At 35.6% G+C, this 27,331-nt stretch overlaps 3 protein-coding genes across 4 annotated transcripts; 1 reads left to right on the forward strand and 2 right to left on the reverse strand.

The window, feature by feature from the left end:
• Positions 1–2,616: 2,616 nt before the first annotated feature.
• LOC135775322 (L-rhamnose-binding lectin CSL2-like) lies at positions 2,617–8,956 on the reverse strand. Its single transcript, XM_065285411.1, has 10 exons — positions 8,805–8,956; positions 8,684–8,707; positions 8,542–8,586; positions 5,094–5,150; positions 4,858–4,993; positions 4,660–4,769; positions 3,531–3,575; positions 3,280–3,418; positions 3,084–3,190; positions 2,617–2,936 (listed from the first exon to the last, which is right to left on the reverse strand). Exons 1-10 carry the CDS (start codon positions 8,833–8,835, stop codon positions 2,932–2,934), a joined length of 699 nt encoding a protein of 232 aa, XP_065141483.1. The 5' UTR covers positions 8,836–8,956; the 3' UTR covers positions 2,617–2,931.
• A 10,122-nt stretch (positions 8,957–19,078) lies between these two features.
• On the forward strand, positions 19,079–20,977 carry LOC135775335 (ciliary microtubule-associated protein 3). 2 transcript variants are annotated; one of them, XM_065285420.2, is made up of 5 exons: positions 19,079–19,395; positions 19,740–19,838; positions 19,937–20,073; positions 20,611–20,728; positions 20,828–20,977. In XM_065285420.2, the coding sequence occupies exons 1-5, from the start codon at positions 19,222–19,224 to the stop codon at positions 20,891–20,893; spliced, it is 594 nt and encodes a 197-aa protein (XP_065141492.1). In that variant the 5' UTR covers positions 19,079–19,221; the 3' UTR covers positions 20,894–20,977. The 2 variants fall into 2 exon arrangements, with proteins under 2 accessions (XP_065141492.1, XP_065141493.1); XM_065285421.2 differs by having other exon boundaries at positions 19,937–20,000; positions 20,616–20,728.
• Positions 20,978–21,181: 204 nt separating this feature from the next.
• Positions 21,182–25,549, reverse strand: taf8 (TAF8 RNA polymerase II, TATA box binding protein (TBP)-associated factor). Its single transcript, XM_065285419.2, has 8 exons — positions 25,356–25,549; positions 24,148–24,307; positions 23,607–23,705; positions 23,286–23,348; positions 22,379–22,503; positions 22,037–22,184; positions 21,801–21,943; positions 21,182–21,693 (listed from the first exon to the last, which is right to left on the reverse strand). Exons 1-8 carry the CDS (start codon positions 25,401–25,403, stop codon positions 21,553–21,555), a joined length of 927 nt encoding a protein of 308 aa, XP_065141491.1. The 5' UTR covers positions 25,404–25,549; the 3' UTR covers positions 21,182–21,552.
• Positions 25,550–27,331: the final 1,782 nt, after the last annotated feature.

The raw sequence follows: 27,331 nt of genomic DNA on the forward strand, positions 1-27,331 counted from the left end.
GTGAGAAAAACATTAACATCTTTGGTCGTGCTCCTCACTGTTACTGTAAATAAAACAACAACAACTGAAATGAAAGTACCTGGAAGACATCTACAAAACATTTAGAAAATCTCCACATATATGATCATTACAGCTTTAAACAATAAGATTTTGCAGGTTTTGTGGAGTCCAGCTTGAGTGGTTTGTTAAATTTTAACACAAATTATTACAGATCATAAAAATTCCAGTAGTGGATACAGACTTTTTAACCCAATTGTATATTTTTAGTTAGGTTAAATGGTTTTAAAGGGTTAAAGTGCTTTAATATTTAATATTGCAGAATCCTTCCCAATCGACAAGATATTCCAGGTGTCCACCCCGGAGTCCAGAATGTTTCACACGGTGTAAACACTGGCATCCTCTTCGAGAGGGGGGGCTTCTTCACCAGGTTCTGTGGAGAAAGAAGGAGAAACAGGTGAATAAAAAATCTTTAACTGTGAGCAATGAAATACGGGGGGAAATCTGGTACAATGACAATGACCTCATGGACGATGACAAACAGAACAATAAGCCTGGGACTCACCTTTTTGCAGGAGAGGTGCAGACGGATGTTTTGGGTTGAGAGCCATACCTTATCTCCCACCCTGAACGCAGGTGTAGTTGCACAACAAGCATCCACCGTGTATCGCCGGCGCCTGACAGCCCCCTACAGGTTACAGTGAGCCGAGTCCCAGACCCTCTCACTCTCCTGGAACCAGTGCTGCACAGATGGCTCTTCTGGTTTGTGGGCCTAGCAAGTTCTGTGCATTTTCAGCCCACGAAAGAAACTTGCTCTAGGAGTTCTGGTGGCCATGGCAAAAGGTTCAGAGCAAACGACCAACCTCTTGGATATTTCTCTCAGTTTGGCCGGTGGTTTAGGGGGGTATCTGGAGGACAGACTGACTGACTGATCCGGAGGACAGACTGGAAAGAGCCGAGTCCTGCTTGTTTGCATGGAAAGGTGCGGGGTTTATGAGCCACCAGGGGACGATCAAAGAGCCAACGGCTTTACTTTTCAAGATGTATGAGGCACACCTGTTCCCGAGGTTGGGTGGAGGATGACTTTTTAACTTTGCGGGATTTTAGGGTTTGGGAAATTGTCCTTATTTTCAAATACCAAAGTTGACAGGTATGGAGTATGCTCCACAAATAATACAGGTTTCACAGTTAATCTGAGGTGCAAATTGCAAAAGCCCATCAGGTAGGGTTTAGTCCGCCAAAATTTCTGCCCCACTAAATATTGTGATTTGAGGGCTCGATATAGGTGTGCGCAGGTCCTACGGCATAGGTTACGCGTCGGTTTTCATTTATAATTTTGCGTCGTTGTCCGCGTCGATGTGCAAACACACATGCAGATCGCTGGTAGGCTGTATCCATCAATGAAGAAGCAGCTTGGCAAGTTTAACCCACAATCGAAAAAGAAACAGCAACTTGTTGAGATGAATAGTGATGATAAACAACGACTACACTGCAAAAACGGATTTTCAAGAAAAAAAATTCTTAGTATTTTTGTCTTGATTTCAGTAAAAATATCAAAAAATTCTTAAATTAGATGCTTTTTCTTGATGAGCAAAACGACCCAAGAAAATAAGTCTAGTTTTTAGACCAAAAATATCAAATTTAAGTGATTTTGTGCATAAAACCAGCAAAAAAAATCTGCCAATGGGGTAAGCAAATTTTTCTTGAATTTTTCTTGAATTTAGTGTTTAAGAAAAATGTTCAAGATTTTTTTGCGTACCCCATTGGCAGATAAATTTTTTTGCTTGTTTTATCCACAAAATCACTTAAATTTGATATTTTTGGTTGTAAAACTAGACTTATTTTCTTGGGTCGTTTTGCTTATCAAGAAAAACCATCTTACTTCATACATTTTTTTAATTTTTTACTGAAAACAAGACAAAAATACTAAGAATTTTTTTTCTTGAAAATCATTTTTAGCATTGTAATGTTACAGTCTCAGTTAAATTACTACTCAACTTGGTCCATCTTTTTTCTCACCGTCGCAAATGGACATACCTGACGCAGGGTTTTTTTACCTGACGGGAGGGGTTCTAGTGAACCAATCACAATGCTTGTGGTCCGCTTAGAACTGACACGCTGTTAAAAATTTGGCGAGGTGCACATTAGGCTACGCAGAGGCTACGGATAACCTGCGGGGTAGACCTTACACACAACTATAAATTGGACTTTATTCCTCAATCGCTTTAGCCCCATTTAAATCTCATATGAAAATGGCTGCAGCTATGCGCTGTCTTTTTTCAAGTTCATTTAGATTCCACAGCACAGAGCAGAGCGAACATCAAAGTACAAGATGTGCACATCAACTGATAGATTTCATCTGCATCAGTGTAGTTCGTCATTAATATAAAAACAGTTTACGTAATGTATGCTAATGCAGGAGCCATACAGATGCTTTAACATCTCACGCTTTAGCTTTTCACACCCCTTGTTTATCTCCAGTGAATGCATTCTTTAAAAACCATATCATATTTCGTTATATTATGATAATTTGAAGACAAAATATTTTGAATTGAAAATATATTATGGATATGATTTGGGCATTAGATGAATGCAATTGATTCAGTACAAAAAATAAATGTACACAAAATTTATGCTCTTCTTTTTTAATACATTGCAGTCAACTCGAGACAAAAGGTTTTTTGCTTTTGAGAAAAAGACAGAAAATTGCATTAAGTAAAGGGTGCATGGTTGGGTCCCCGATACCCCAAACTGATTCAAAGAAATTGTGACAAACATTCACTGATTTCAGATATTACACAATATTTGTAGCATTACAATACTAAATTACTTGAAAATCACAGTATGAAATGGCATGAATATCAGAAATTTCATGAAGAAAACAGAAGTAGAAAGTGTTTAGATGTTTTCACTGATCAGTCAAAGAGGCTGTGCCTAGACTGGAAAAAAAACAGAATTTAACTCCAAATTAATGCCATATAAATGTTTTAAGCAATAGCCTTTATACAATACTGTATAGTATCATGGTGGTCAACATGGTCCAATAGATCACCATGTTAACTAGACTAAACTAACAGTTAACTTACTTGGGCCACAGGTGTAGGACACAGTCAGGTATTTGTAGGTTCCAATACATGGATCACCAAAAATTGTGTAAACCGCAGGAACAGAACAAGTCTGTTTTCCATTACATCTGAAAACAAAGAATTAAAGAAATGTTTAAGAAGATCTAAAACAGTTGTAATGTCTTTTAACCTGTAATGATGTTTCCACTGTTCTTACCGAGTGGTCAGCACACATTTGGATGAAATCTCAGATCTGCACTGAACATTTGAGAGCTGGTTTGCCGGTCTTCCAGTAGAGCAGGTGTGACTGTCTGTACGTCCGTAGTTGGCTGAAAGCACTTTAATGTGTCCATTCTCTGTTGATTAAAAAGTAACATTATTCAACATATTTTCTCATTGTGCTTGAAAGAATTTTAAAAAATCAATGCAAAAATGCAATGTTTTACTGAAACCCTGATGGGAACTTACTACAGCTGAGATTGGCAGTCTCTGAGTCACAGGCAACTAGAGATTCTGGATATTAAGTGAGAAATTAATTGCATTAAAAAAGCTGTAATGCTACAGTGTTACATTTACCATTTGCGTTCCTTTACTTAATACCCATAAGCTAAAACTCTTCTTGTTGCTTTTGAAGGAGGTGTATGGAGAAAATGTCATGCTTTATGTCATCTTATTCGGCCTTTTTTGGCCACAGACTTTAGACAGAGCTGGCTGGGTGCAAAATAAAACCTGTTGTCGAGTCATAAAGGAAGCATTAAAGGGACATTCCACTTTTTTAAAAAATATACTAGTTTTCCAGCTCCCCTAGAGTTAAACATTTGATTTTTACAGTTTTGGAATCCATTCAGACGATCTCTGGGTCTGGCGGTACCACCTTTAGCATATTTTAGCACAATCCATTGAATCTGATGAGACCATTAGCATCACACTAAAAAATAACCAAAAAATGTCAATATTTTTCCTATTTAAAACTTGACTCTTCTGAAGTTCGTGTACTAAGACCAACAGAAAATTAAAAGTTGCGATTTTCTAGGCAGATATGACTAGGAACTATACTCTCATTCTGGCGTAATAATCAAGGACTTTGCTGATGTAACATGGCTGCAGCAGGGGTAGTGATATTACGCCCTGCCCGAAAATAGTCCTCTGCCATTGAAAGTTACTAAGGGGGGACTATTTTCGGCTGCTGTGTAATATCATTGCACCTCCTGCAGCCATGTAAGCGATGCTAATGGTCTAATCAGATTCAATGGATTGTGCTAAGCTATGCTAAAAAAGGTAGCGCCAGACCCGGAGATTAGGTGAATGGATTCCAAAACGGTAAAAATCAAATGTTTAACTCTCGGGGAGCTGTAAAATTTGTATATTTTTGTTTAAAAAAGTGGAATGTCCCTTTAACTGAAAAGGAAATTTTCACCACTGACTTAAAAAAAACAGATTCTCTCTTGATAAAAACTAAAGGCTTATACAGCAAAAGAGGCACAAACAGCTATTCAGGCAAAAAATAACACTTATTTAAATGTATTAAAATAATTTTATGAGCACTAGAGTTAACTTTAGAATAGAGGTGTTTAATAGGATCAAATTAATAACTTACTTGTTTTTATACAGGTGTAGGACACATGTAGGTATTTGAAGGTCCCATAACATGGATCGCCAAAGATTGTGTAAACCGCAGGCACAGAACAAGTCTTTTTTCCATCACATCTTTTAATACACAGAATTCAAGAAATGTTTAAAGATGATATACACTTTTGTGTAATTTAACCTATAATGATGTTACCACTTTTCTTACTGAGTGGCCACCACACATCGGGATGAACTCTGAGTGCACTGAACATTTGAGATCTGGCTTGCCAGTCGTCCGCTAGAGCAGGTTTTGCTGTCTGTACGTCCATAATTGGCTGAAAGCACTTGAATGTGCCCATTCTCTGTTGATTAAAAATAACATTACACATGTTAACATTTAAACAGGATTTAAAAATCAGTGCACAAGAGCAATGTTTTACTGAAACCCTGATGGGAACTCACCACAGTTGAGATGGGCGGTCTCTGAGTCACAGGCAACTACAGAATGTGATGCTGGATCTTTAGAGAGAAACAAAAGGAGCAGTATGCTACAGTGTCACATTAAACATTCAAGATTATCCCTAGAATATCAAAAGTGTCTAAAGGTGGTAAAAAAATAGTTTTTAACGCTCTGAGCAGGGACGTGCACAGGGGGGTTGCTCAGGTTGCCTGGGCAACTGCCCATATGCCCTTCTCGACTCAAGTTGCCCTTCCGAGGTGGAAAAAATTAATTGTACTTTTACTTTATTTACACTATGCAGCGATCCTTCGTTACTGTATTTTAATTAATTACGAAATTTGTATTTTATTTTTAAATTGCTATCTTGTGTTTCTGGCGTATTCGCGAATTAATGACTCCTTTGAGTCGATTCCTTACAAAGTGTTGCAAATAAACGAGTCTTTTGAGACGATTCTTTACAAAGCGAATGGGCCAATCGTTTTAAATTGGTTCGCGAATCAGTTTGAATGAATTGTTCAGATCGCTGCAATAACGGAATCGTTCGAAGCTGTTTTACTCGTAACCTATAGAGGGGTTGCAAGTTTACAAACATTGCAGGGTGCGCGCGCAACCAAGGGGCAGAAAGACCGATTGGTGAGCTGATCTGCTACTGCAACAACCTTAATTATTGAAGCGTTCTTTAATGTTTGTACATAAATAAGACTTGATTTTAGTTGTATCTGTTTTTCTGTCTTTATTTTTGCAGTGTTACTGTGATACATGTATGAATTATAATTTTATAATTATAATGCTAGTAACGTAATAGTCGCATCTACTGGTATGTTAACATCAGGCACCCAGCACTGACTCTGTTGGTACTATTTTCCACGCAAAAATTCCTTGGCATTTTGACTTACAGACACCGCTACTAGCATACAACACAATGCACGTCTCTTCTTTCTGCCCCTCGGTTGCGCGCGCAACCAGTTAGTGACGTCGCCGTGCAACCCGTCTATAAGCACGCAGAATATAACCAGTGTTGGGTGACGTGGAAATGAATTTACCAATCTTTTAACTAAAAGCAAAACTTCACACATGTACCCGCCATTACATACACGCGACCTGTTCGTCGTCAGACACAGTTAAACGCGTGCAACCTCCAGAAGCATTGTAGCACAGATTGAAGAAAATCCATCGATGATTGACGTCTGATTCGCTGTATACTATACTGTATATGATGTAAGTGATTCTCACAAAACACACGTGACGTGACATAACGTAAGAAAACATGAGTTTTGTCTAAAATCATTTTTATGTAAGTGTAAACTGTCAATGTCCTCAGACCATAAGAGATTTCTAACTTTACACATATGCAAAACTGTTGTCAGTTTACTTGTCTGATATTTCAGCTATAAGCTACATCAACATTGAGACTAGAGTTAATTTGTTAATTTGAAATGCTTGTCTATTCTGTGTTTGTATTCTTTTTTCTGTACTGTTTGTGTATGTTGCAGTTTTACACATACTGTAGAAGTGCCCTTCATAAGTATTCTTCTGTTTGTTGTGGAGTCAAGAAATGTCTACACATTAAAAGATGAACATGAGACAAAAGTACAGAATCTGTCATATTATTTTTTTTTAATGGTCACTGAGCTGTGTCCTGATTGTTTACACATGAAAAGCATAAAATGTGTAGGATCAGTTTGATTCACTTATGTGCATTTGTGTACAACACACATAAATCAGCATTTAATGCTGTTGTTCTTTGTTGTTAAAGCATGTATGTGTTGAAACATAAACAAAGGTTAATAAAATGTGACATTCTAAACTTCTGACATACTGATATTTATCTTACCAATTTCTGGTCTCCATAGCAAACAGTCTTGTCTTTACAGTTCTGATACTTATGGAGGACACTGTATTGTGTGTGTGCGTGCGTGCGTGTGTGTGTGTATCTAGATTTATTTTTTCACTAGTAACTCGCTTCTTGAGTATTATTTTCATTGCATACTTTTTACTTCTACTTGAGTAATTATTTATTTAGTTACTTGTACTTTTACTTGAGTAAAGTTTTTGGCTACTCTTTCCACCTCTGTTAAAATCTTCATGAATCTAGGCTGAGTTTGCCACATTTAAGCCTAAATAATCAGACAGATAGCAGCTAGCTACAGCTTGCAGACAAGCAGCCTAGGCTACAATTTTTTTAGTAGGCATTAGGCAAACATGTTTGCTGATTTTAATAAAGACCCTGTTATTCTCAGTCCTTCATATAGGCCGCGAGTTTAAAAAAAAAATTGGGGGGGTGCCCTTTATTTAGGTCAGAGCAACTGCCCCTAAAAATTCCTGTGCACGTCCCTGGCTCTGAGTGAAACGGCTCCTGAATACCATAGTGATCTTTTAAGCCAAAATATATCTGCTAGACCGTTGAGGTCTTCTGAGAAAAGAGTGTTGATGGTTCCCAAATCTAGACTAAAGCTGAGGGGTGTTATGATATTACGCAGCAGCCGAAAATAATCCCCTTAGTAACTTTCAAAGGCAGGGGACTATTTTCGGGCACTGCGTAATATCATTGTTCCTCCTGCAGCCATGTTACGGTAGCAAAGTCCTTGAGTATTACGCCAGATTCCTAGCCATATCTGCCTAGAATATCGTAACTTTTAATTTTCTCTCAGTCTTACAATGTAATTACAAAAGAGTCAAGTTTTAAAAGGGAAAAATATCGAAACTTTTGGTTATTTTTTAGCATGATGCTAATGGTCAATGGATTGTGCTAAGCTATGCTAAAAATGGTAGAACCAGACCCTGAGATCAGCTGAATGGATTCCAAAGCGGTAAAAATCAAATGTTAAACTCGAGGGGCGATGGAAAATGAGTATATTTTTAAAAAAAGTGGAGTGTCCCATTAACATGCAATGACACCGAGGTGTATAGACACCGGTATAAGCCACTGCACCATGTTCACCTTAGCACCTGGTCCTGTATCCAGTGGTAAACCTCACCTGAATTATTATAAATATTGCTTCATGTGGACTCAAGATCTTCTGGTTGTCCTTTTCTATTTGCCCATTTGTATAAAATTTCTCAACTTTGAAGAGTCAGTCAGACATGTCTCATTTAATTCTGAAATACTTATTTAATGCAATTTTAAAGCAACACTATGTAGTTTCCATGTAAAAATTACTTACAGCTCCCCCATGTGGTTGAAAAGCGCAACAGTGCCTGGTATCAGACACTCTTCTGCAGGCAGGGGGAGGGGCGGGGCTGTGTGCTCTACCCTCCACCGCCACTTTCAGAGCATGCTTGTAGCAGCTAGGAGGCTGCTCAGGTTGCAGCAACAGTACAATTTGTCCAGTTAAAAGTTGTTCTATCACTGAATAAATTTTAGAGACATTATTTAAAGGCAAAAAATCTACATAGTGTTGCTTTAAAGCTTACAAAAATCTAAGTTTTAATAAAACACAGGGAACTTACAAAGAGATCTGTGACGGTGCTCTGGACAATTGGCCAGACTCTTATCTGTAGAGAGACAAACAGCTATTTAGGCAAAAGAAAAGAAGTTTGAGTTTATTTAACTTTTAAATTTTTAAAATTGTATTACAATGTCACATCTTACCATGCTGGCAGAAAAACAGCAGTACTGGAATAACAAACATAAACAAATTTTAACATTAGTATAATCATTAAAACGATGTTGAAAACTAGATTTCTAATATTAGAAAGAATTGGTTACTTACCAAAAATCCAGATTTGCTTTTGTTTCAGCATTTTATTGTTTGAAACAATGCAAAGAACCCACAGTTACAGCTTTGTAAACTATTTCAAATGTTAATAAGATTCATCTGCACTCCTGGTTTTTATAACAAACAGCATCGCCACAAACACATGTTTACTGTTGATAACAAAGAAGAAGTGACAATTAAAATTCCTATCTTGTTAATGTTGAAACAAAACACGCAAGATTATATCATATAAAAGATAACAAACAAAACTGTACCTTGCTCATTGAATGTTAAAACTGCTTTAAAAATATGCATTTCCGTCCAAAAGTCTCCATCCACTATGGTGAAAACACCTCTATTTTGCATTGTAAGTATCATTCTCACTATAATAATTTGTGTTAAAAGCTATACTCCACAGACTACACAAAACCTGTGCAAAATCTGATAATATGTGTTATCTGAGCTTTATTTACAGTAAAAATGTTGTAAAGACATTTAAGTACGATCATTGGTTAACACAAACTTTTAGACCCTACTGTACGCCCTTGGTCTATGAAAGCAAAGCTGGCTCACCAGATTGGTCAAGAGTGCCTCTGTTGGAGACAAACGGGCACAACGGGCAGCTGACATTTATCAATTTTAAAGCATATAATGTTGAGCTTGACACATGTTTTTCTTTTCATTAGCAATAATTACAATACAAGCTTTGGTCAAGCATTTTTGACCCAGTCTTATTTAAGGCATAAGGTCAATTTCTAAAAAAGATGTTTTGTTGTTTTTTTTTCAGAAGCGGATACTACCTAAGTATTTTTACTTTCTACATAAAAGTCAATTTTCAGGTATTCGTATTTTATCAGTGTTTTTCTCTGAAAAACATACATTCCAAAGCATGTTATCATAATTTTAACTCCACTACATTTCATAATTTCAAGTTTTTGGTTTATATTTAATATTTCAGTACATTAATAAACATCTATTAATTTTTTTACTTAAGTAAAAAATACTTTTGTTTTTTTAATCAAGAAAAGTTAAACTACACATTTTTAATGTAATTAGGTATTAAATCAATTTTAATATGCAATATAAAAGGAATACACTATGGTTCTATCTTTTAGAATGTATGTGAAAATTTTTTAGTAAAGTAATTTTTTTCCCAAGACCAACACTCTGATAAAGCACAGATACTTGGAAAATGTAACTAAAATACATTTGCAATTTTTAAATGTTAAAATTTTTGGGTGTGTGTAACAGCCAGCTCAAGTATATATGTCACTTAAGACTGCCAGTGTAAATCAGACTAAAGTCTTTGGGTTAAATAAAGAGCATCACATCACAGTTTGATTTCAAACATTTATTTCAGTATAATTTCAATCGCTGACATGACCTTACTGAGTCAATATTAAAGATATTAAGTTTAGATTTTCACAGAATGTTCTTTACAGGTTGATTTTATTTATTTATTTATTTACGTTTATTTTAGTAGGGACAGATACAAAGAAGAGACATAAATACACTGTAAACAGTCATTTGATGTATGTATCATAGTGTTTTTAGCCGAAGCTAGTTTACAACACTTGTCCCTAGAGGGGCTTTTAGTTAAAAAAGAAGAGAAAAAAAAAAATAAAGAGAAAAGAAAAAAAAGAAATACAGAACAACATTATTAAAAGTGAAGTAAGAACCAGTTTAAATTAAATACAAAACGAGCAGTATAAAAACTAAATATGAGAGCAGTTTTGTTCCTGAATTAGCCACAATTTAGTATGTTTTTTAAAAGTGAAAAACGTTGGAATACATTTCAAGTGGCCTGGCAGAGAATTCCATAATTTCACCCCTTTTATTGAAAAGGCAGTTTGGGCAAATGATGTTCTACGGTAAGGGATAATGCAATTGCCATTTAATGCTGCTCGGGTGGATCTAGTGCAATTTTGCAATTTTGTTATTAGTTTGCAAAGAGGTGGGGGAGCAGTGTTATTTAGGCATTTAAAAACTAATTTAATAAAATGCAAAGAGATAAAATTATCAAAACTTAAAAGCTTATATTTGCTCAAAATTTTGCAATGATGGTACCTTATTCTCTTCTTGTCCAGGATTTTCAATGCTCGATTATAAAGACACTCTATAGAATTAACTGATGACTGGTGAGCTTGGGACCATGTAGTCAAGCCATATGATATATGTGAAAAAATCATAGAGTTTATAAAAATAAAAGCACAATCAAGAGTCAAGCAATTTCGTATCATCCTAAAACAGCCCAAGTTTGCCCTAATGGTTTTACTAATTTTCTTGATATGACTTTTAAAATTCAGTTGATAGTCTATAATTATTCCCAGGTACTTCACTTCAGATACTTGCTCAATAAGCTCCCCATTAATTTGTACATTCAATAGTTGTGTTACAGGTCGTTTTTTAATAGAAAAGCAGACAGAGTTTGTTTTTTTAGCATTTAAAACTAAACAAGATGAGGCCAGCCAAGATGATATTTTGTCTAAGTTGGCATTCAATTTATCAGCCACAATATTAAAAGTATTACCAGATGCATACACCACTGTGTCATCTGCATACATCTGCAGACCTAAATCTGGACATACATTTGGCAAATCATTAATGTAGAGACTAAAAAGTATTGGTCCCAAAACCGTGCCCTGAGGGATCCCCGTTTCAATTTTGAGAAAGGTGGATCTCACATTATTAATTGTAACACATTGTTCACGGTTTTTTAAATATGATTCAAACCAAAATAATGACTTTTTAGATAAATTAAACTTAGCTAATTTAGAAATTAAGGTCTTGTGATTGACTGTATCAAATGCCTTTTTTAAATCTAGAAATACTGCACCTACTACATTTCCCTTGTCAAGTGATTGTTTGATATTTTCAGTTAATAAACAAATAGCAGATTCTGTAGAATGGTTTTGCCTGAATCCAAATTGTAGAGGACTTAAATAATGGTTTATCTCAAGATAGTGCATCAGTTGTTCTGAGACAATCTTCTCCAAGACTTTAGAAAAAACAGGAAGAAGACTAATAGGTCTATAATTACCAGATATTTTATTATCTCCAGATTTAAAAAGGGGTACTACCAAAGCATTTTTCCACCCATCTGGAAAGTGCCCAGATTTAATGGAAATATTAATAAGATTAGTAAGAGGCTGGACCAAAATACTACTAAATTTTTTTAGAAAAGCTGTGTCTAGATTATAAATATCTTTTGAGAAGGTGATATTTAAGTCCTGTATAACTTTCAGAACAACTGTCTGATCAACCTCCCTGAACTGAAATGAATTGTCTTGATCTTCAAGCAGGTCTATTGTTGTAAGGCCTGTATTGTTCCTGCTTGGAAAGATTGATGCAAGCTTATTAACAGATTGTATAAAAAAATTATTAAATTCATCTGCAACTTGTGCACTATCAGTAATGATGTTTTCACCAATTCTAAGTTCATATTTGGTTTGTGTGACAGTACCCTTTGGATTTAATAAACTATTTAAATGCTTCCAAATTATTTTACCATTCCCTTTGGCCTCTGATAAAGTTTGGATATAATAATTTGATTTCGCCATTCTAAGTTCTCTGACAACTTGGTTACGCAGACCTTTAAATAATTTCAAATCAATGTCCCTTCGAGTATTGATAAAAAATTTCAAAGCATGGTCCCGCTTTTTCATTAATTTTCTAATATTATCATTCATCCATGGTAGCTGAAATTTTCTCTGGGATTTTTTTCGCTTTTTAATGAATTTATCCACAATACACCCGATAGTGGACATAAATTTATCACAACAGTCGTTTACTTGGTCATATTGTTGGAACTCAACCCAGTTAACACCAGCAAGCTCGGTCTCGAATTCAGTTAATTTATTATGAGGGATTTCAAATTTAAAAGAATTACGATTTCGATTTATAAACTTATTCAGTCTTTTCTTTGTCAATTTTCTTGCAATTAAAATCATATTATGGTCAGATAGACCAGTGACTAGATTATATGCTTTTATGATTCTCTCAGGTTTATTTGTGAAAATTAGATCTATCAGTGTTTGAGTATTCTTGGTGATACGTGTAGGTGCTTCAATCATTTGACTGAAGTCATGTTTGGATGTAAGGTTTTTCAGATTTTTCCTACATTGTTTGTCAAACCAATTTATATTAAAATCTCCAAAGACAAGCACCTCGCTACTGTGCTTAAAGTTTTTAAACAGCACATCCAGGTTTTCATATAATGATGCAGTGCATGATGAGGGAGGGTTATATATAACTAAAATATAAAATTGCATATTTTGTGACAATATTACATTAAGACATAAACATTCGGTAGATATATCAGCAGTAGGATAAATTTCCTTTACATTAAACATATCCTTAATATATATCAGTACCCCCCCACCCCTGCCCACAGTTCTATCCCTTCTAAAACATGTATATCCCGGAACATCAATTATGCTAGTTGGAATTTTATCATGTAACCATGTTTCACTAATACAGAGAAAATCAATATTGGATTCAGACAACAATATCCTGATCTCATCTCGTTTGGGAAATAAGCTTCGTATGTTTAAATGACCTCCCAAAATACCTTTAGGCTTTACCATAGGGTCCCAAACCACTTTGGCATGATTAACAGTCTGAAAAATTAAAGTCTGTCTCTGTTTGGTCACTGCTTGTGTTTGGTGTGGTCTTACTTTGGCGTGGACAGCAGTTCTTCGCGAGCCAGCACCGCCAATTGAATGACCCAGTTTGTTTTTGTCCATTGCCATCCCGACCTCCATCGGCCCCTCAACCACGCAGGCACGTTTCTCTACATACTCCGTCGTTCTCGCGTCATCGTGAAGCTGTGTACTCAAATCCCCGTTCCAGGCCCCGTCCTCGCCGGTCGATAGTGTCCGAAAACCCACGGGCACTCCGGGCGACGCAGAGCCAATCTGACCGATAACCAGGGCAGGAAACTCCACTTGTTGGTTCGGGAGGAGGTCTGTCGTGTTGTCAACAGGTGTATCCACAAGGCATGGGCCCGGATTGAGCTGCACATCTCCCGCGAGCAAGACCAGTAGAAAGAGGTACGATACCGCATAAAATTTGTTTACTTTGATGCGGTTGGAAAGACGTATTGTCGCGCATACAGTGCGCCTTGGACCCATGGTTAGAAATGAACGATAAATAGTAAATTGTCCATATCCAAAGTTATACAGAAGAAGTTTGTTAGGAACATAGTTTATAGTTTGGACATTTTTCACAAGCTTTGGTCGGGCTCTGGGTATTAATGATCTAACTATAGTGGCAGAAAGTACCGCTGTAATACAAATAAACAGCATACGGTTTTATGTAGAAAACCGTAATACTTTAGCTGGGTTTTCACAGGCAGGGTCACAATCATCTTTAATCTTTGTTTAAGAATGTTGCATTTTCTCTGAATATTTGATTACTTTACTGTATTTTTCAATTCAATTTACATTTGCACAATTAATCATCTTAGCTGCAAACATATTGTAATTCGTAGGTCTCTATAAAAAATTACTGATTATTGTGGTCCAAACAATAGCAAAGGTATAAGTCTGGATTATTATTAAATTGCAGACAAAAAAGTTGTGTCCCAATTCAAAGGCTGCGACCTTCTAAGGACGCAACCTCAAAAGGCGAGCACTCTGTCTTTGAAAATGGCAGACTCAGAAGTCCGTGTGCCCACCACGGCCAGCAGAACACAGTGGAGATGTTTCTGACTTATTCAAATAAATACCAGAAAAATATTAATTGATTTTAGAAAAAATGACACGTGGATGTAGATTAAACTAACCAACAGCCTATATCAAAATAATCGACCTTAGAAAAATACGCAACATAAACAGAATATTATTAATTCAAAACATAACTTATATAGGGTTATAGATACTAAAATAGTGAAAATAAACATTTTCTGATAAATAACACACTTTTATTTAGTAAAGATAAAAAAAAAATGTTTAGAATATTCAGCAGTTACAGACAGCAGTTAATCCAGGTGTGCCTGACCTCAGTAGTCACAACAACAATAATCAGACACACCTGCAAGGCCGCGTTATCCTAATGGGCAACATGGGCTGCAGCCCAGGGCCCCGAACACTAGGGGGCCTCCGAGACAATTCTATTTTGAGTTTTTAAAAACATTTTGATTGACGTAATTATGCGTAAGTGCTACTAGAGCAGAGGCCCCCAACCACTGGGTCGCAAGAATGTTCTGAAAAAAAATTGTATAATAGCTACGTATAGCTTATGGGATCTTTTGTCTTTTAAGAGCCGACAAATAACATCGATCATTTCCACTCTTGTCCAAGGCCGCGGTCTCTCTGGGACCTTCAGCCCACCAGGAAAAATTATAAATGAAGTACTAGATTAAAACCTTGGATACTGTACATAATCTATGCGGACAGCATCCAAGACATAATCTATTAAAGACTTCTCCCTGTATTAATTTCGTGTAAGAAGGCTGTGTCTTTATTTCTTGTTTGTGTATGGATCGACTTTTTTCTTAGTTTAACTGTTGGATAGATGCATGAATAGCCATCTTCTGTGGTAAGTCCTTACATTAAAAAAAAATGTATATGCAAAAGCGAAGTTGTAAGATAAGGAAACATGCATGTTTATTCTGTTTCATGTTTATTTCGTTTCGTTTTGTACACTGTAAAAAAATTCCGTAGAAATTGCAGCTGAGTTGCCGGTAATTTACCGTAGATTTACATTTATGTTTTTTTCTGGCAACATTTTGTTCAAAGTTAAATGAAAATTAAACATTTACAAGTCTTTATCTTTACAGAGTAAAACTAAAAAACAGCATCAAGCTAAACATTCTGGGAAACAAAATCTGGACCAAAAAACAGAAAAAGGTTGATGATGATTTCTGGTTCCCAGAATGCTTTGCATGAGGCAGTTATTGTATAGTTTTATGCTGTAAAGATAAAGACTTGTTAATATTTGAAATTTATTTAACTTTGAACAAACTCTTGCCAGTAAATAACATAAATGTAAATCTACGGTAAATTACCGGCAACCCAGCTGCAATAACATTGAAATTTCTACGGAATTTTTTTACAGTGTATAGCCCTTTTTATTTTTTTATTTCTGCACCCGTTGCAACTGCAAGCAGCAGAGCAACCTGCCTTCGCTTTTTAAAAATAGTATGTGTTGATAATAAACGTTTAAACTAACATTGTGATATGCTAAAAATATTTATTTAAATAGTTGTTATTATAGGCAAGTGTTAATTTGAGTGGCTCAATTCATCATACATGTCGTCAACTTGCTGTCGGCCGCTAACCACTAGTTATCATAAAAACTTTAACAAACAAAAACTGCTCTAAAATGTAAATAAAAAAGAAATATAACTATTTTTGCAATTTAAAACAAAACTGAACTGCTTTAATTGCTGCAAGAGTACAGCTGTACAAGCTGTGTAAGCAGTTATTTTTTGCTATTTCTGCGGATTTCTTTTGCAAAATCTATGCGGAATTTTGCAGAATGATTTAAAATGTTTTAAAACGATCCGAGAGAATGTGTGCTGTGAATATTACAAAACAATAAAATATTTTATAACATATTATACATTTTATTAAAGGATTACCCTGAATTAAACTAGACCAACATGAACCAACAGATAATGGATAATGTGCTTTCACGACCATAGAGTTTTATATAATATACATATATTACTGTCTACAGTGTAACAGTAAAAAGAAAAGGCTTCTCATAATAAATATAGCGTATATAGCAAGATAATTTCATCAGTTTAACAACACAATGTATATATATATATCTTGTAAACGGATTTGAAATAATAAATAATTGTCGCGTCACGTAGCAAGAGAGACGATAGAGATCTCATTAACTTCTCCGCAGTAAGTTTTATTTCAAATTCAAGTTTTACATATTAAATAGACTATTAAAAAGTTTGTGCTGCTCTCATAAAAACCTCACTGCAGACAGCACAGACTTCTACTCACAAACATACGCGATGCAGTAACTATATCTGCGGAAACAGATTCCTAATGGGGAGAATTAAAAATTTCGGACTCGGGCTGAGAATTCTGGGCTCTTCTACTTTTGCGTCACCTTGATTTTAATAATTTAAATGAGGAATTATATTTAAAGAAGAACAGACAGAAGCACTTTTAGTTGTGAGTTGCATTTAATAAATGTTATTTTCTGGGCTGTTTCTGATTGTAAAATTATTACTTGATAATATTGTTTAATTTATTTAAATAATTTCAGCCTACTTTTGCGTCAACTTGATTTTAATAATTTAATTGAGGAATTATATTTAAAGAAGAACAGACAGAAGCACTTTTAGTTGTGAGTTGCATAAATGTTATTTTCTGGGCTGTTTCTGATTGTAAAATTATTACTTGATAATATTGTTTAATTTATTTAAATAATTTCAGCCTACTTTTGCGTCAACTTGATTTTAATGATTTAATTGAAGAATTCTCTTTAAAGAAGAGCAGAAAGAAGCACTTTTTTTGTAAGTTTTATTAAATAAATGTTATTTTCTGGTCTATTTCTGATTGTAAAATTATTTGATAATATTGTTTAATTTATTTAAATAATTTTAGCCATTTAATGTTGCACATACACTGTAAAAAAACACTGGATTTACTAAAAAATATAGACAGTGCATTGTTTTTGCATCCCTTCTTTTTTAGTAAGTTTTACTAAAAAAAATTCGCAATGGGGCACTTAGTAAATCCAGCCTATTTTTTTCAGTGTATATTGGGGGGGGGGGGCTCAAACCAGCTAGCCCAGGGCCTCACAAAGGCTTAACCCGGCACTGCACACCTGGATGAATCAGTTTGTCCAATGATGGCAGACAGGAAACAAGGAGCTGAGTTCAGGAAGTAGTGCAGCTGGGCATAAAGCCTATTGTCCTGACGCAATCGGTCATAGGATACGTCCTAGAATGTCACAACCTTCGAATTGGGACACAGCTAAAGATTTTGGATAGCTGGACTTTATGTTTGTTGCACCCAACCTCATATTCTTTTATAGGGCCTGAAATTCCACCCCTGGGTTATATAATGTGTTTTTGCTTAATTAACTTGAACTTATACAGTACTATAATCCTTCGGGCAATTGTCACTGTGGGAATCAATGGCCCTGTGACTAGACAGGTTCAGTTGTTTTTTTAATCTTGCATATGATGAAATCTTGCAAATGTTGTTTTAACATTTATCAGTAAATTCATTTTAATTGTCAATTCCTCTTTTGTTATCTACAGTTAACATGTTTAGTGGATGCTGTGTTTGTTACAAGGGTCAATGACGTGACGTTAATTATTTTTTGTCCGTATGGTTCAATTAAATGTAAAAGGGTCACAATTTCTAAATAAATTTGCAGATTACTTGCATACATTATTTTTTTAAGGACCAAGTCAAAAAATTCAGTTTTTTTTTTATTTTAAAATAATATTTTGGGGATAATTGCGAAAATATCAATGTGGTGTAACCGGTCTGTGTCAATTGGTGTAAATAGTTTTTTTTTTTTAATAAAAATAAATATTTATAACAAAATGTGGAATAAAAATTTAATCATCTAGTTTAGTGTAATGTGATTCTTTTACATATATTTTAACATCATTTGTCAAAGATTATTTAGAAAACAGAGCTGTTTCAGCATATGTCAGGACAAATATTACTAAAACACATTTAAATTTACATTTAGAAATAACTAATAAAATTATATTTTTAAATGATGTTTTTTGTTGATGATTACACTTACATGCCATCAAGGTGGATAAAATATTTAATATTTCTTATTCTTTGGCGCAATTGGTGGTTACACCATTTGACATTTTCAGGTCCATTCAGTCTTAACTTTCATAAAAATGATGCAAATGTAACTTTGTATTTCAAAAAATTTACATAAATATATTATGTGCATTGAAATAATAAACCTGATGCGTGCTATTAAAACAAGTTTTTGAGTAGTTGTGTTGTTGTTGTTGTTGTTGTGTAAGTTAAATGAGCAGACAACATTGTCAACTTGTTATGAAAAATGCATGTTTTAATTGTTTTATACTGACAGATGGTTGTACGGACTGCATTTAAAATATCAGTCCACCATAAACATGTATGAGCGGGAAAGTTTAGTGCCCTTTTGTGAAGGTATCTCAAGGATTATCTCATATTATGTATTATACGCTCATCAAGTACTTTCACTTAAAATTCGCATCAGACAGAATCCATTAGAGTCTGATAAAAAAATCCTAATTTACAAGAAAACACGTCGACGCAGTTAGAGATGTGCTCATGTTTAAATTCCATGTGGTCCGCACACTCGCACCTGGTTACCATGGCTACGGGTAAACAACACCAAAAAGCTATGGCGACACAGAGCGCAGGTACATTCATTTATCTAGCACCAGCAAAAACAGCATGCTAAAGTACTTTTTTAGTCCGATTGTCTATAAACGTAAATGCATTTGCACTTTCTGTTTTTAATAAACTATCAAGCTCCGAGAGTCGCGTTTGGCAGCTGCCAGAAACGTCTCATGTTTCCAACGCACTTTGCGCATGATCGGATGGGCAATGAAATGCTCGCGCTGCGTGGCTCTACAGAGCTAGGACCCGGATGTTACGACAACCACGATGTGAGTATATCAGCAAATATATATTTTATAATTATTTAAAGCCATTTTACAGATTTTTCCAATAAATAAATATCAAATAAAGGCCACACTAATTTAAAAGTAATTTGTACAAATTTTAAAGGTTAATTTAGTAAATAACTTTAAATAATTTTATACTTAAAAATAGCCTAATAATAATAATTAAATAAGTACCTCAAGTTACCAACCTAAACCACTGCATTTTAGTAAAGTTTGTGTGTTAATAACATTTCAAGGGAAGTTGTTTGGAACAACAACCAACCTCTGATAATATTCAGAAACAAAGCACATGAAGTCACGCACTGTATTTTTACTGTATATCACAGGTGGGTACTCTTGTGTATGATCTCCAACACAAACCTGAAAGTAAAAGGGGTTATGCCTTAGCAGCTCGGACCGCCCCACGATTTTTGCCTCCTGTTAAGGTAGTGCCTACTCACAATAACTTTCCTTTAAAACTAGCTTTTTCAGATCACATATGATTTTTTTCACATATGAGAACGTGCATTACCTGGTTTTATAGATGGGCACCCCTTCACCACAGAAATACCAGCAGGATTGGGCTCAGCCTACAGTTTGCTCTCCTGGTAAAGCATTTTTTAACAGTTCAACACAAAGGTTCAGAAGCAAACCCTCAGTGATGGACAACACCAGTCCTGGGTAACTTCTGTAACTAGTACACATTTATTTAAGTATGACCATAAATGTCTTAATAGTGACTTATCATTTGAGTGTTTGTAGAAAAATGTCGAAACTAATCTGCTCTTTTAAAGGAAAACGCCACTGTTTTTCAAGAATTTACTATTTTCTTACCTCAACTTAGACAAATGAAATTCATACCCATCTTTTTTAATGCATACACTTAATCTTTGTACAGCGTGTTGTGAATGTGTTAGCATTTAGCCTAGCCCCATTCATTCCTTAGGATCCAAACAGGGATGAATTTAGAAGCCACCAAACACTTCCAAACAGTAACATTTTTATAAAACGCAAATTGCAAAAACTCATAGGTTCGAACCCAGGGAACACACATACTGATAAAAAATGTACACCTTGGAATGCATTGTAAGTTGCTTTGGATAAAAGCGTCTGCCAAATGCACAAATGTAAATGTATCACAGCATGAACCAAGAACATTTTGTACATGGTCTACAGTTACAGGTAATGGTCTAAACTCGAACTGTATGTCTTTTTAAGTCCAGGTGCATATGCACATGACACCATCCAAAGCAGAAAGGTGTGTTGGCCTATGAAATTTGGTGCTCAAGATTGGTCCAGAGTGCCTCTGTTGGGTAGAAAGGCACTGCGAACGGAGGTACAGGAACATTTTGACACTTTGCATTTTCAATGCATATAAAACAATGTTTTCTATAGATTACTTTAGTTTATTTTTATGTGTTCTGTATGAATGCAGCTCCCTTCTGATAGAGACTTTCGGACACAGAGGAACAGGATTGCGTATCTACGCTTGTACTACTGATGAACAAACAAACGTCAGTAACTACAAATTAATGCAAGAATCTCTGTGTAGTTGGTCATTAAAGCTTCACTAATAAGAGGTTTATTTTGCTCCTTTTCCATTTTTATTAAATGAAAATGGCCATAGCCTGTATTATTAAAGCATCCCAAATTAAATGTCTTCTGGGTACATTCATTTCTGTTGTAATAGGTTTGTGATGGGGAACTTTCTTACCAAATATGGTATTGTTACTCTCACATGGTGGTTTATTTTTATTTACGCTTTTGTGAAAATGCCTTCAAGCCAAACAACAGAAAGACATTTAATTAAAGTAACACATACATAGAAACACAAATGAATGTTAACACTGAAAACTATATGTTAGGATGGGACATCAATCATAAATTATAAATAGGTGTTACTCCTTTTGGAAACTGCCTAGGTACTTTTGTGAAATGCTGACAGCCTGTCATTTTATAAAGATAAAAGCCAAAAGTAACTTGGCGGACCACGGCTGAAGCGCTCGCTGAACCTTGTTTGACATTGTTTGCAAATTGCAGTTGTTTCAAGACTTGTTCCTCATGTTGGCCATAACGTCCAGTTGCACAATGTGATTAGCAAATGCTAAGACGACACGATAACGGGATAATGTCCAAACAGATAAGTCAATATCGCCATTTTCATTTCTTCCTTCTAACTTTTGGCTTTTTGACTGGTCGTAGATAAGGGTTGTCAATCATATTTTCCTCATTAACCTTCCCTGCAGGCACACCACCACCAGGTGGAAGAACTGCATTCTCCTTATCTCCACCCGAGTCGTCCTAAAAAATATGAAATTATAAAAAACGTGTATTAAAAGGTAAAGCATAGATGTGGATAATAATAATGTAGACCTGCAAAATAAAAATAATAAAAGGTTCTGGCTTGCCTGCATGATGTTGCTGGGATTGTTTTCTGTGTCGGTCTGGTCGTCCTGTTCAGATGAATCGGTTTCCTCCAGCATCTGAAGCTCTAGTTCAGAGGGTAGCAGGGCGCTCAGGTACGGGATGGAATTTGGATGTGCAGCGATTACTGATTAGAGAAAGTTATATGAATACAACAGTAACACTGTAATCCAATTAGGATTTAATACAGATTGGTTAACATATTGATCAGCCAACTCACAGGGAAAGGTACTGGTGTCATCCTTAAAAAGACACTGTGTTTCTCCAGTTTTGGCCATGAAGCGCGTGAGAGCCCGTTCCACATCTCTCCTCTGTGAGGCTGCCTTCTCTCTTACTATCTGGTAATCTGACACAGGCTCTCGAAAGGTCTGAAAAACACAGAAAGGAGACGATGTTAAAACATAACACCTTTTCACAATTTACAATGAAAATAATGTCATTACCAAAAAAATGTTCTGCAGCTTTTACATTTTGTTTGATTCATCCACCGGAGATGAATGATAATGGTAAACGGGGCCAAAACGCTCATAAAGAACAACTGACAAAGTGAACTGGGACTCACTGGCGTTTTGATGTAAGTATGAGGATCTGGAAATTCCGGGAAGTGACTTGGGATGTGCGCAGGGTGAGTGCGCTTCTGTCCGGCCATGAGGGCTTTCGGGACCACAGGAGCATTTGTAACTGGGGCTGAATACAGATAACGTAATAAATTAATAAAAGTTACATTACGAAATAACAATTATACATGAATGAAAGTTAAAGGGACACTCCACTTTTTTTGAAAATTGGCACATTTTTCAGCTCCCCTAGAGTTAAACATTTGATTCTTACCGTTTTGGAATCCATTCAGCCGATCTCTGGGTCTGGCGGTAGCACTTTAAGCATAGCTTAGCACAATCCATTGAATCTGATTAGACCATTAGCATCGCGCTAAAAATGACCAAAGAGTTTCGATATTTTTCCTATTTAAAACTTGACTCTTCTGTAGTTACATCGTGTACTAAGATCAACAGAAAATTAAAAGTTGTGATTTTCTAGGCAGATATGACTAGGAACTATATTCTCATTCTGGCGTAATAATCAAGGACTTGGCTGCAGAAGGCGTAGTGATATTACACACTGCCCAAAAATAGTCCCCTGCTATTGAAAGTAACCAAGGGGACTATTTTTGTGCAGTGCGTAATATCACTACGCCTGCTGAAGAGTTACGTTTTAATAAGGAAAAAAACGAAACTCTGGTTATTTTTGAGCGAGATGCTAATGGTCTAATCAGATTCAATGTATTGTGCTAAGCTATGCTAAAAGTGGTACTGCCAGACCCGGGGATTAGCTGAATGGATTCCAAAACGGTAAAAATCAAATGTTTAACTCTAGGGGAAATGGAAAATGAGCATATTTTCTAAAAAAGTGGAATGTCCCTTTAATATACGGCCAAAAAGCTTTCAGAGAGCCCATAGCAGGATACTTACGTGCAGTTATGACCATCCTTTGAGATCTTTTGGCATACAATGGAAGAGTATCCACATTAAAACCTAAAATTGTAAAAAAACAAGAGCGCAAAATGACTTACAATCTCACAAGCAAATTTATTAGGATTTAAACATAAAAAAATAGTATGCTTATATACTGTCTCATATAACTGTATAAATATGCTCACATTCGACAGAAAAATTCAAACACAAACTCGTTAAAACAGGTTGTACTTTTGTCTCATTTTATTCTTTTAATGTTCAGACATTTAGCAAACAAGGAAGTTTTGTCTGTATATATTGATGGAAAAAGCAACTAACCCATTTCGACCAGCGTTATGACCACATCAGAAAGTGTAGGAGTACTTCTAGCAGTGTGTTCACAGTTCGCCTTCGCACTACGTCCAACTTCAGTTATATCTATGAGAATAATAATATAGCAAAACACATAACTATTTATTAGCATTCTTCTTGTGGAAAAAACTAATTCATAAAAAAGTCTTTGTTTTGGTGAACACGAAGGAAAATATTTTGAGGAATGTTTAGAAACAAGTCATTCATAAGCCCCCTTCACCTCCATTCTTTTTCCTACTATGCAAGCGAATGGGGCTAATGATCGGTTTGGTTACGAACCTTCCTCAAAATATCTTCCTTCGTGTTCTTCAGAACAAAGAAATTTATACAGGTTTGTAACAACATGAGATTGAGTAAATGATGACAGAATTTTCATTTTTGGGTGAAATATCCCTTTCATAGCAGTACTATCTATGGAGTTTACATGGCGGTATGCTTGATTTAACGCAAATAAATATAATAGGCAGCACATGCATAATATAGATATATAAAGTGTGTGCTGACTCACAGCTCTGCATCATCTCTGTGAGGGTTTCTACCGCAGCTTTCTCAGCGCTGTCAAAGCCGCACTCCGTCAGCAGAGAGCTCACCACCACCTGCAAGGTCCTCCTTCGAGCCAGCTGGTAATTCTCTAAAGGACTTGTGCTGGTTTTACTGGACCCTGAGCGCTATAAGCATGGATTAAAACATAAAGATCAGGAGGGTTACTGTTACGTTCAACTTATCTTTATATATTGCATGGCTGACACCGCCGTCGGGGTATGAATGAGAGAGTGAATGGGCAAATGTGAGGCAAATTGTAAAGCGCTTTGGATGGCCATAGATCTGTTAAAAGCAGTCCATTTACCATTTATCTGGGTTTAAACCAAGTCTTATGACAATGTCTCAAATAATGCTGAAACCATTGCAGAAATTCTAATGGATTTAATAGTTGAGTTTTAATGGAAACTATAATTGTCTCTGTGGGCTTCTACTAAAGTGGTTCTCAGGCTTTTTCACTTCAAGGCGGCCCCACTTTTGCCCAAACCAATATTTGAAGACCCCATACTCACTCTATTTCTACCCAATAGAATCTTCTAGAACTTGGTATGACTAGACAGATGCATATTCATTACAAAAGTAACCAACATTTTTTATGCTTTTAGTCTTATTTTGAATAATTTTAGACATCTCACAACCCCCTTGGACATCTGTTGAGGCCCCCTGTTGGCCCCCTGGTTGATAAACACTGCTTTACAGGTAATGTGTATCAGGTGAATAGAAACCAACAGAACATCATTAAATCCGGCTGGAATCAGACCCAACACACTGCATAGAATAGTTCTGTAATGTGTTTAATTATAGCTGATGACTCTTTATGGTGTTTTTAATGGAAACCATTATAATTTGTATCATTAAGTATGGATGGACAATATTCTATGGACTTATTCATTCGACATAATATGATGTCTGGAAATGTTGTGAACATAGACAGCTCACTAAGTTTTGAAACAAAGCCTTTTATGCTGAAAGATACTGTACTTTACTGGATGGCTCACCACGTTTCCTGATGGCATGTCCATTTTTGTTTTTGCATCAAATAACATTGTTTTTTTTTTTTTAATGGATTGATGTATTAATTTGTCTTTAACTGTGTTTTATTTAAACAATTTAGAACGCCTGTGTTGTTTAGCTAAGCTAACAGGCTACAAACGAGAAATACAAAATTATATTTACGTTTCCGGCGTTTAAAGATCCGCTCCCCATCACTGCAGACTCTGCCATTTTACTCTGGCGCGTTTTTCCTGCTATTTAAAAATTGCGAATACACAAACTGTGCATTATTTACTTCCTTAGAGGCTATTTTGTGTTGTTAAATTGAGTAAAAATGGCAACCCTATCAAAATCTGTACCAGGGCCACCGGAAAATTGCTTTTTGTCGTTCGTATTTTCAAAATAAAAGTCCAAGGTTGGGTTGCACCAACACGGAAGAAATTAAGCAAAGTTTAGAGCTAATCTAGGGTTTGTTGATCCAATTATAATTTTAACACTTTAACCTATATTAAAACCTTCACCTGCGATTTATTTTGTCCACCATGATACATTTGCTGGTGTAATAAAACAGCAACTATGTTGAAGTTGTCATTCATAAAGGAAATAAACAGTTTATGCAGGCAAAAGATAATGTAATTTTTATTATCACTACCTATAAACATTTACTACACCCGCCATGTGTAACTCAGTGAGAGGATGAAATGAAGAAATGCCCTGGTATATAATATGAAGACATATTCAATAATTTTGTGTTGACATGTCTTTGTTGCGCACAGAGGCATACAGTACCTTTTTCATGCGTATGTTTAAAATGTCCCAACTATCCCCCAGGAGTAAGATTTTATGCACAGCCCTTTTTTATCTACTGTTATAATGTTTGAGTTTTTATATGGTGACACATAAAGCTTCCATGTGAATGTGGCGCTTCCTTTTGACAGTCAGCAGCAGCATCACTTAACACATTATGAGTTATTTGAACAAACCATAATAAACATATAAACCAGTTACATTTATTCAGTATTGTTTTTTGTTTTAGGCAAATGTTATTATATGGCTTCTTAAGCACTAGAGCAGCGTTTCTCAAAGTCCCACTGGTGGGGAATAGGAACATTACAAGTGGGGCGTGACAAATGGGAGAAAATTTGGTCATTTTTGTGCCCATCTCTATTAATTCTTTTAATCATTGACCATACACTCAAAATGATACATTTAAATATAAGCCTAACTTTAGGCAACATTAGACTGTGAAGAAAATGTCACCCGGAACCATAGTCTACAAGAATTAATTAAAGTCAGAATTGAAGTGGAACAAAAACTTTAATGTGGAGAGGCAGTATAGGCGGTAGTGGGTATAAAAGTTAACAATGGATACGTTTGTGACAAGGAATGCAAACTGGAGATTCTGTACTAGCAGAGAAAAACAAGACAGACAGTCGACCCAATCAACCAAAATGTCAGCCGAAAAGAAAGTATGATGACTTTTGTCAGAGACAAAATGCAAACACAGTTGCAAAAGTTTTTTTCACATTTGCACATTTGTTTGTTTTTTTCGCATTTCTCTATTGAAAGTGTTTAATGCTGTTATGTTTTAAAATATGATGGGATTAAACAAATTTCAGCAGTTCAAATTAAAGCCTACTTGATACCATTTTGTCAGGGCAATTGGGGACAGGTGGGGCTCGGAACCCTTCCCTACCTCCAAAGTGGGGAATGGCAGAAAAACTTTGAGAAACACTGCACTAGAGGGAGACAAGGATTTTTTTTTGTTAAACATAACATTCATAATAAAAAATATGCAATGCTGCAATGGATGCATCTTTTTAAAGTGTGCATACTACAAAGTGTATTACAAAGTGCGCATACTAAATAAGATGCATCCTTCAAAGTGTGCATCATTAAAAGTGTGCATACTACAAAGTGTACACTACAAAGTGTGCATCCTTCATTTATTATTAATTAAAATATTTTAAAATAATTGAAAATTATTAAAAATATGCATACTGCAAAGTGTGCATACTGCAAAGTGTGCATACTACAAAGTGTGCTTACTACAAAATGTACACAACAAAGTGTGCATCCTTCAAAATGTGCATACTACATAGGGTTTTAACTCATTTAATAAGTGTACACTACAGAGTGTGCATGCTACATAGGATGCA

This window comes from Paramisgurnus dabryanus, chromosome 21, assembly GCF_030506205.2.
Source record: "Paramisgurnus dabryanus chromosome 21, PD_genome_1.1, whole genome shotgun sequence".
Lineage (NCBI taxonomy): Eukaryota > Metazoa > Chordata > Actinopteri > Cypriniformes > Cobitidae > Paramisgurnus > Paramisgurnus dabryanus.

Bases quoted from the DNA above. Each gene is read 5' to 3' on its own strand.
- LOC135775322 (XM_065285411.1), bottom strand. From the start codon at position 8,835: ATGCTGAAACAAAAGCAAATCTGGATTTTTG. The intron at 8,708-8,804 runs GTAAGTAACCAA...TTGTTATTCCAG, and splicing joins AAAGCAAATCTGGATTTTTG to TACTGCTGTTTTTCTGCCAG. The intron at 5,151-8,541 runs GTAAGTTCCCTG...TTCTCTCTAAAG, and splicing joins GCACCGTCACAGATCTCTTT to ATCCAGCATCACATTCTGTA.
- LOC135775335 (XM_065285420.2), top strand. From the start codon at position 19,222: ATGCATTTGCACTTTCTGTTTTTAATAAACTATCAAGCTCCGAGAGTC. The intron at 19,396-19,739 runs GTGAGTATATCA...TGTATATCACAG, and splicing joins GATGTTACGACAACCACGAT to GTGGGTACTCTTGTGTATGA. The intron at 20,729-20,827 runs GTACAGGAACAT...GTATGAATGCAG, and splicing joins GAAAGGCACTGCGAACGGAG to CTCCCTTCTGATAGAGACTT.
- taf8 (XM_065285419.2), bottom strand. From the start codon at position 25,403: ATGGCAGAGTCTGCAGTGATGGGGAGCGGATCTTTAAACGCCGGAAAC. The intron at 24,308-25,355 runs GTAAATATAATT...CCATGCTTATAG, and splicing joins GATCTTTAAACGCCGGAAAC to CGCTCAGGGTCCAGTAAAAC. The intron at 23,349-23,606 runs GTTAGTTGCTTT...TTACAATTTTAG, and splicing joins CATAACGCTGGTCGAAATGG to GTTTTAATGTGGATACTCTT.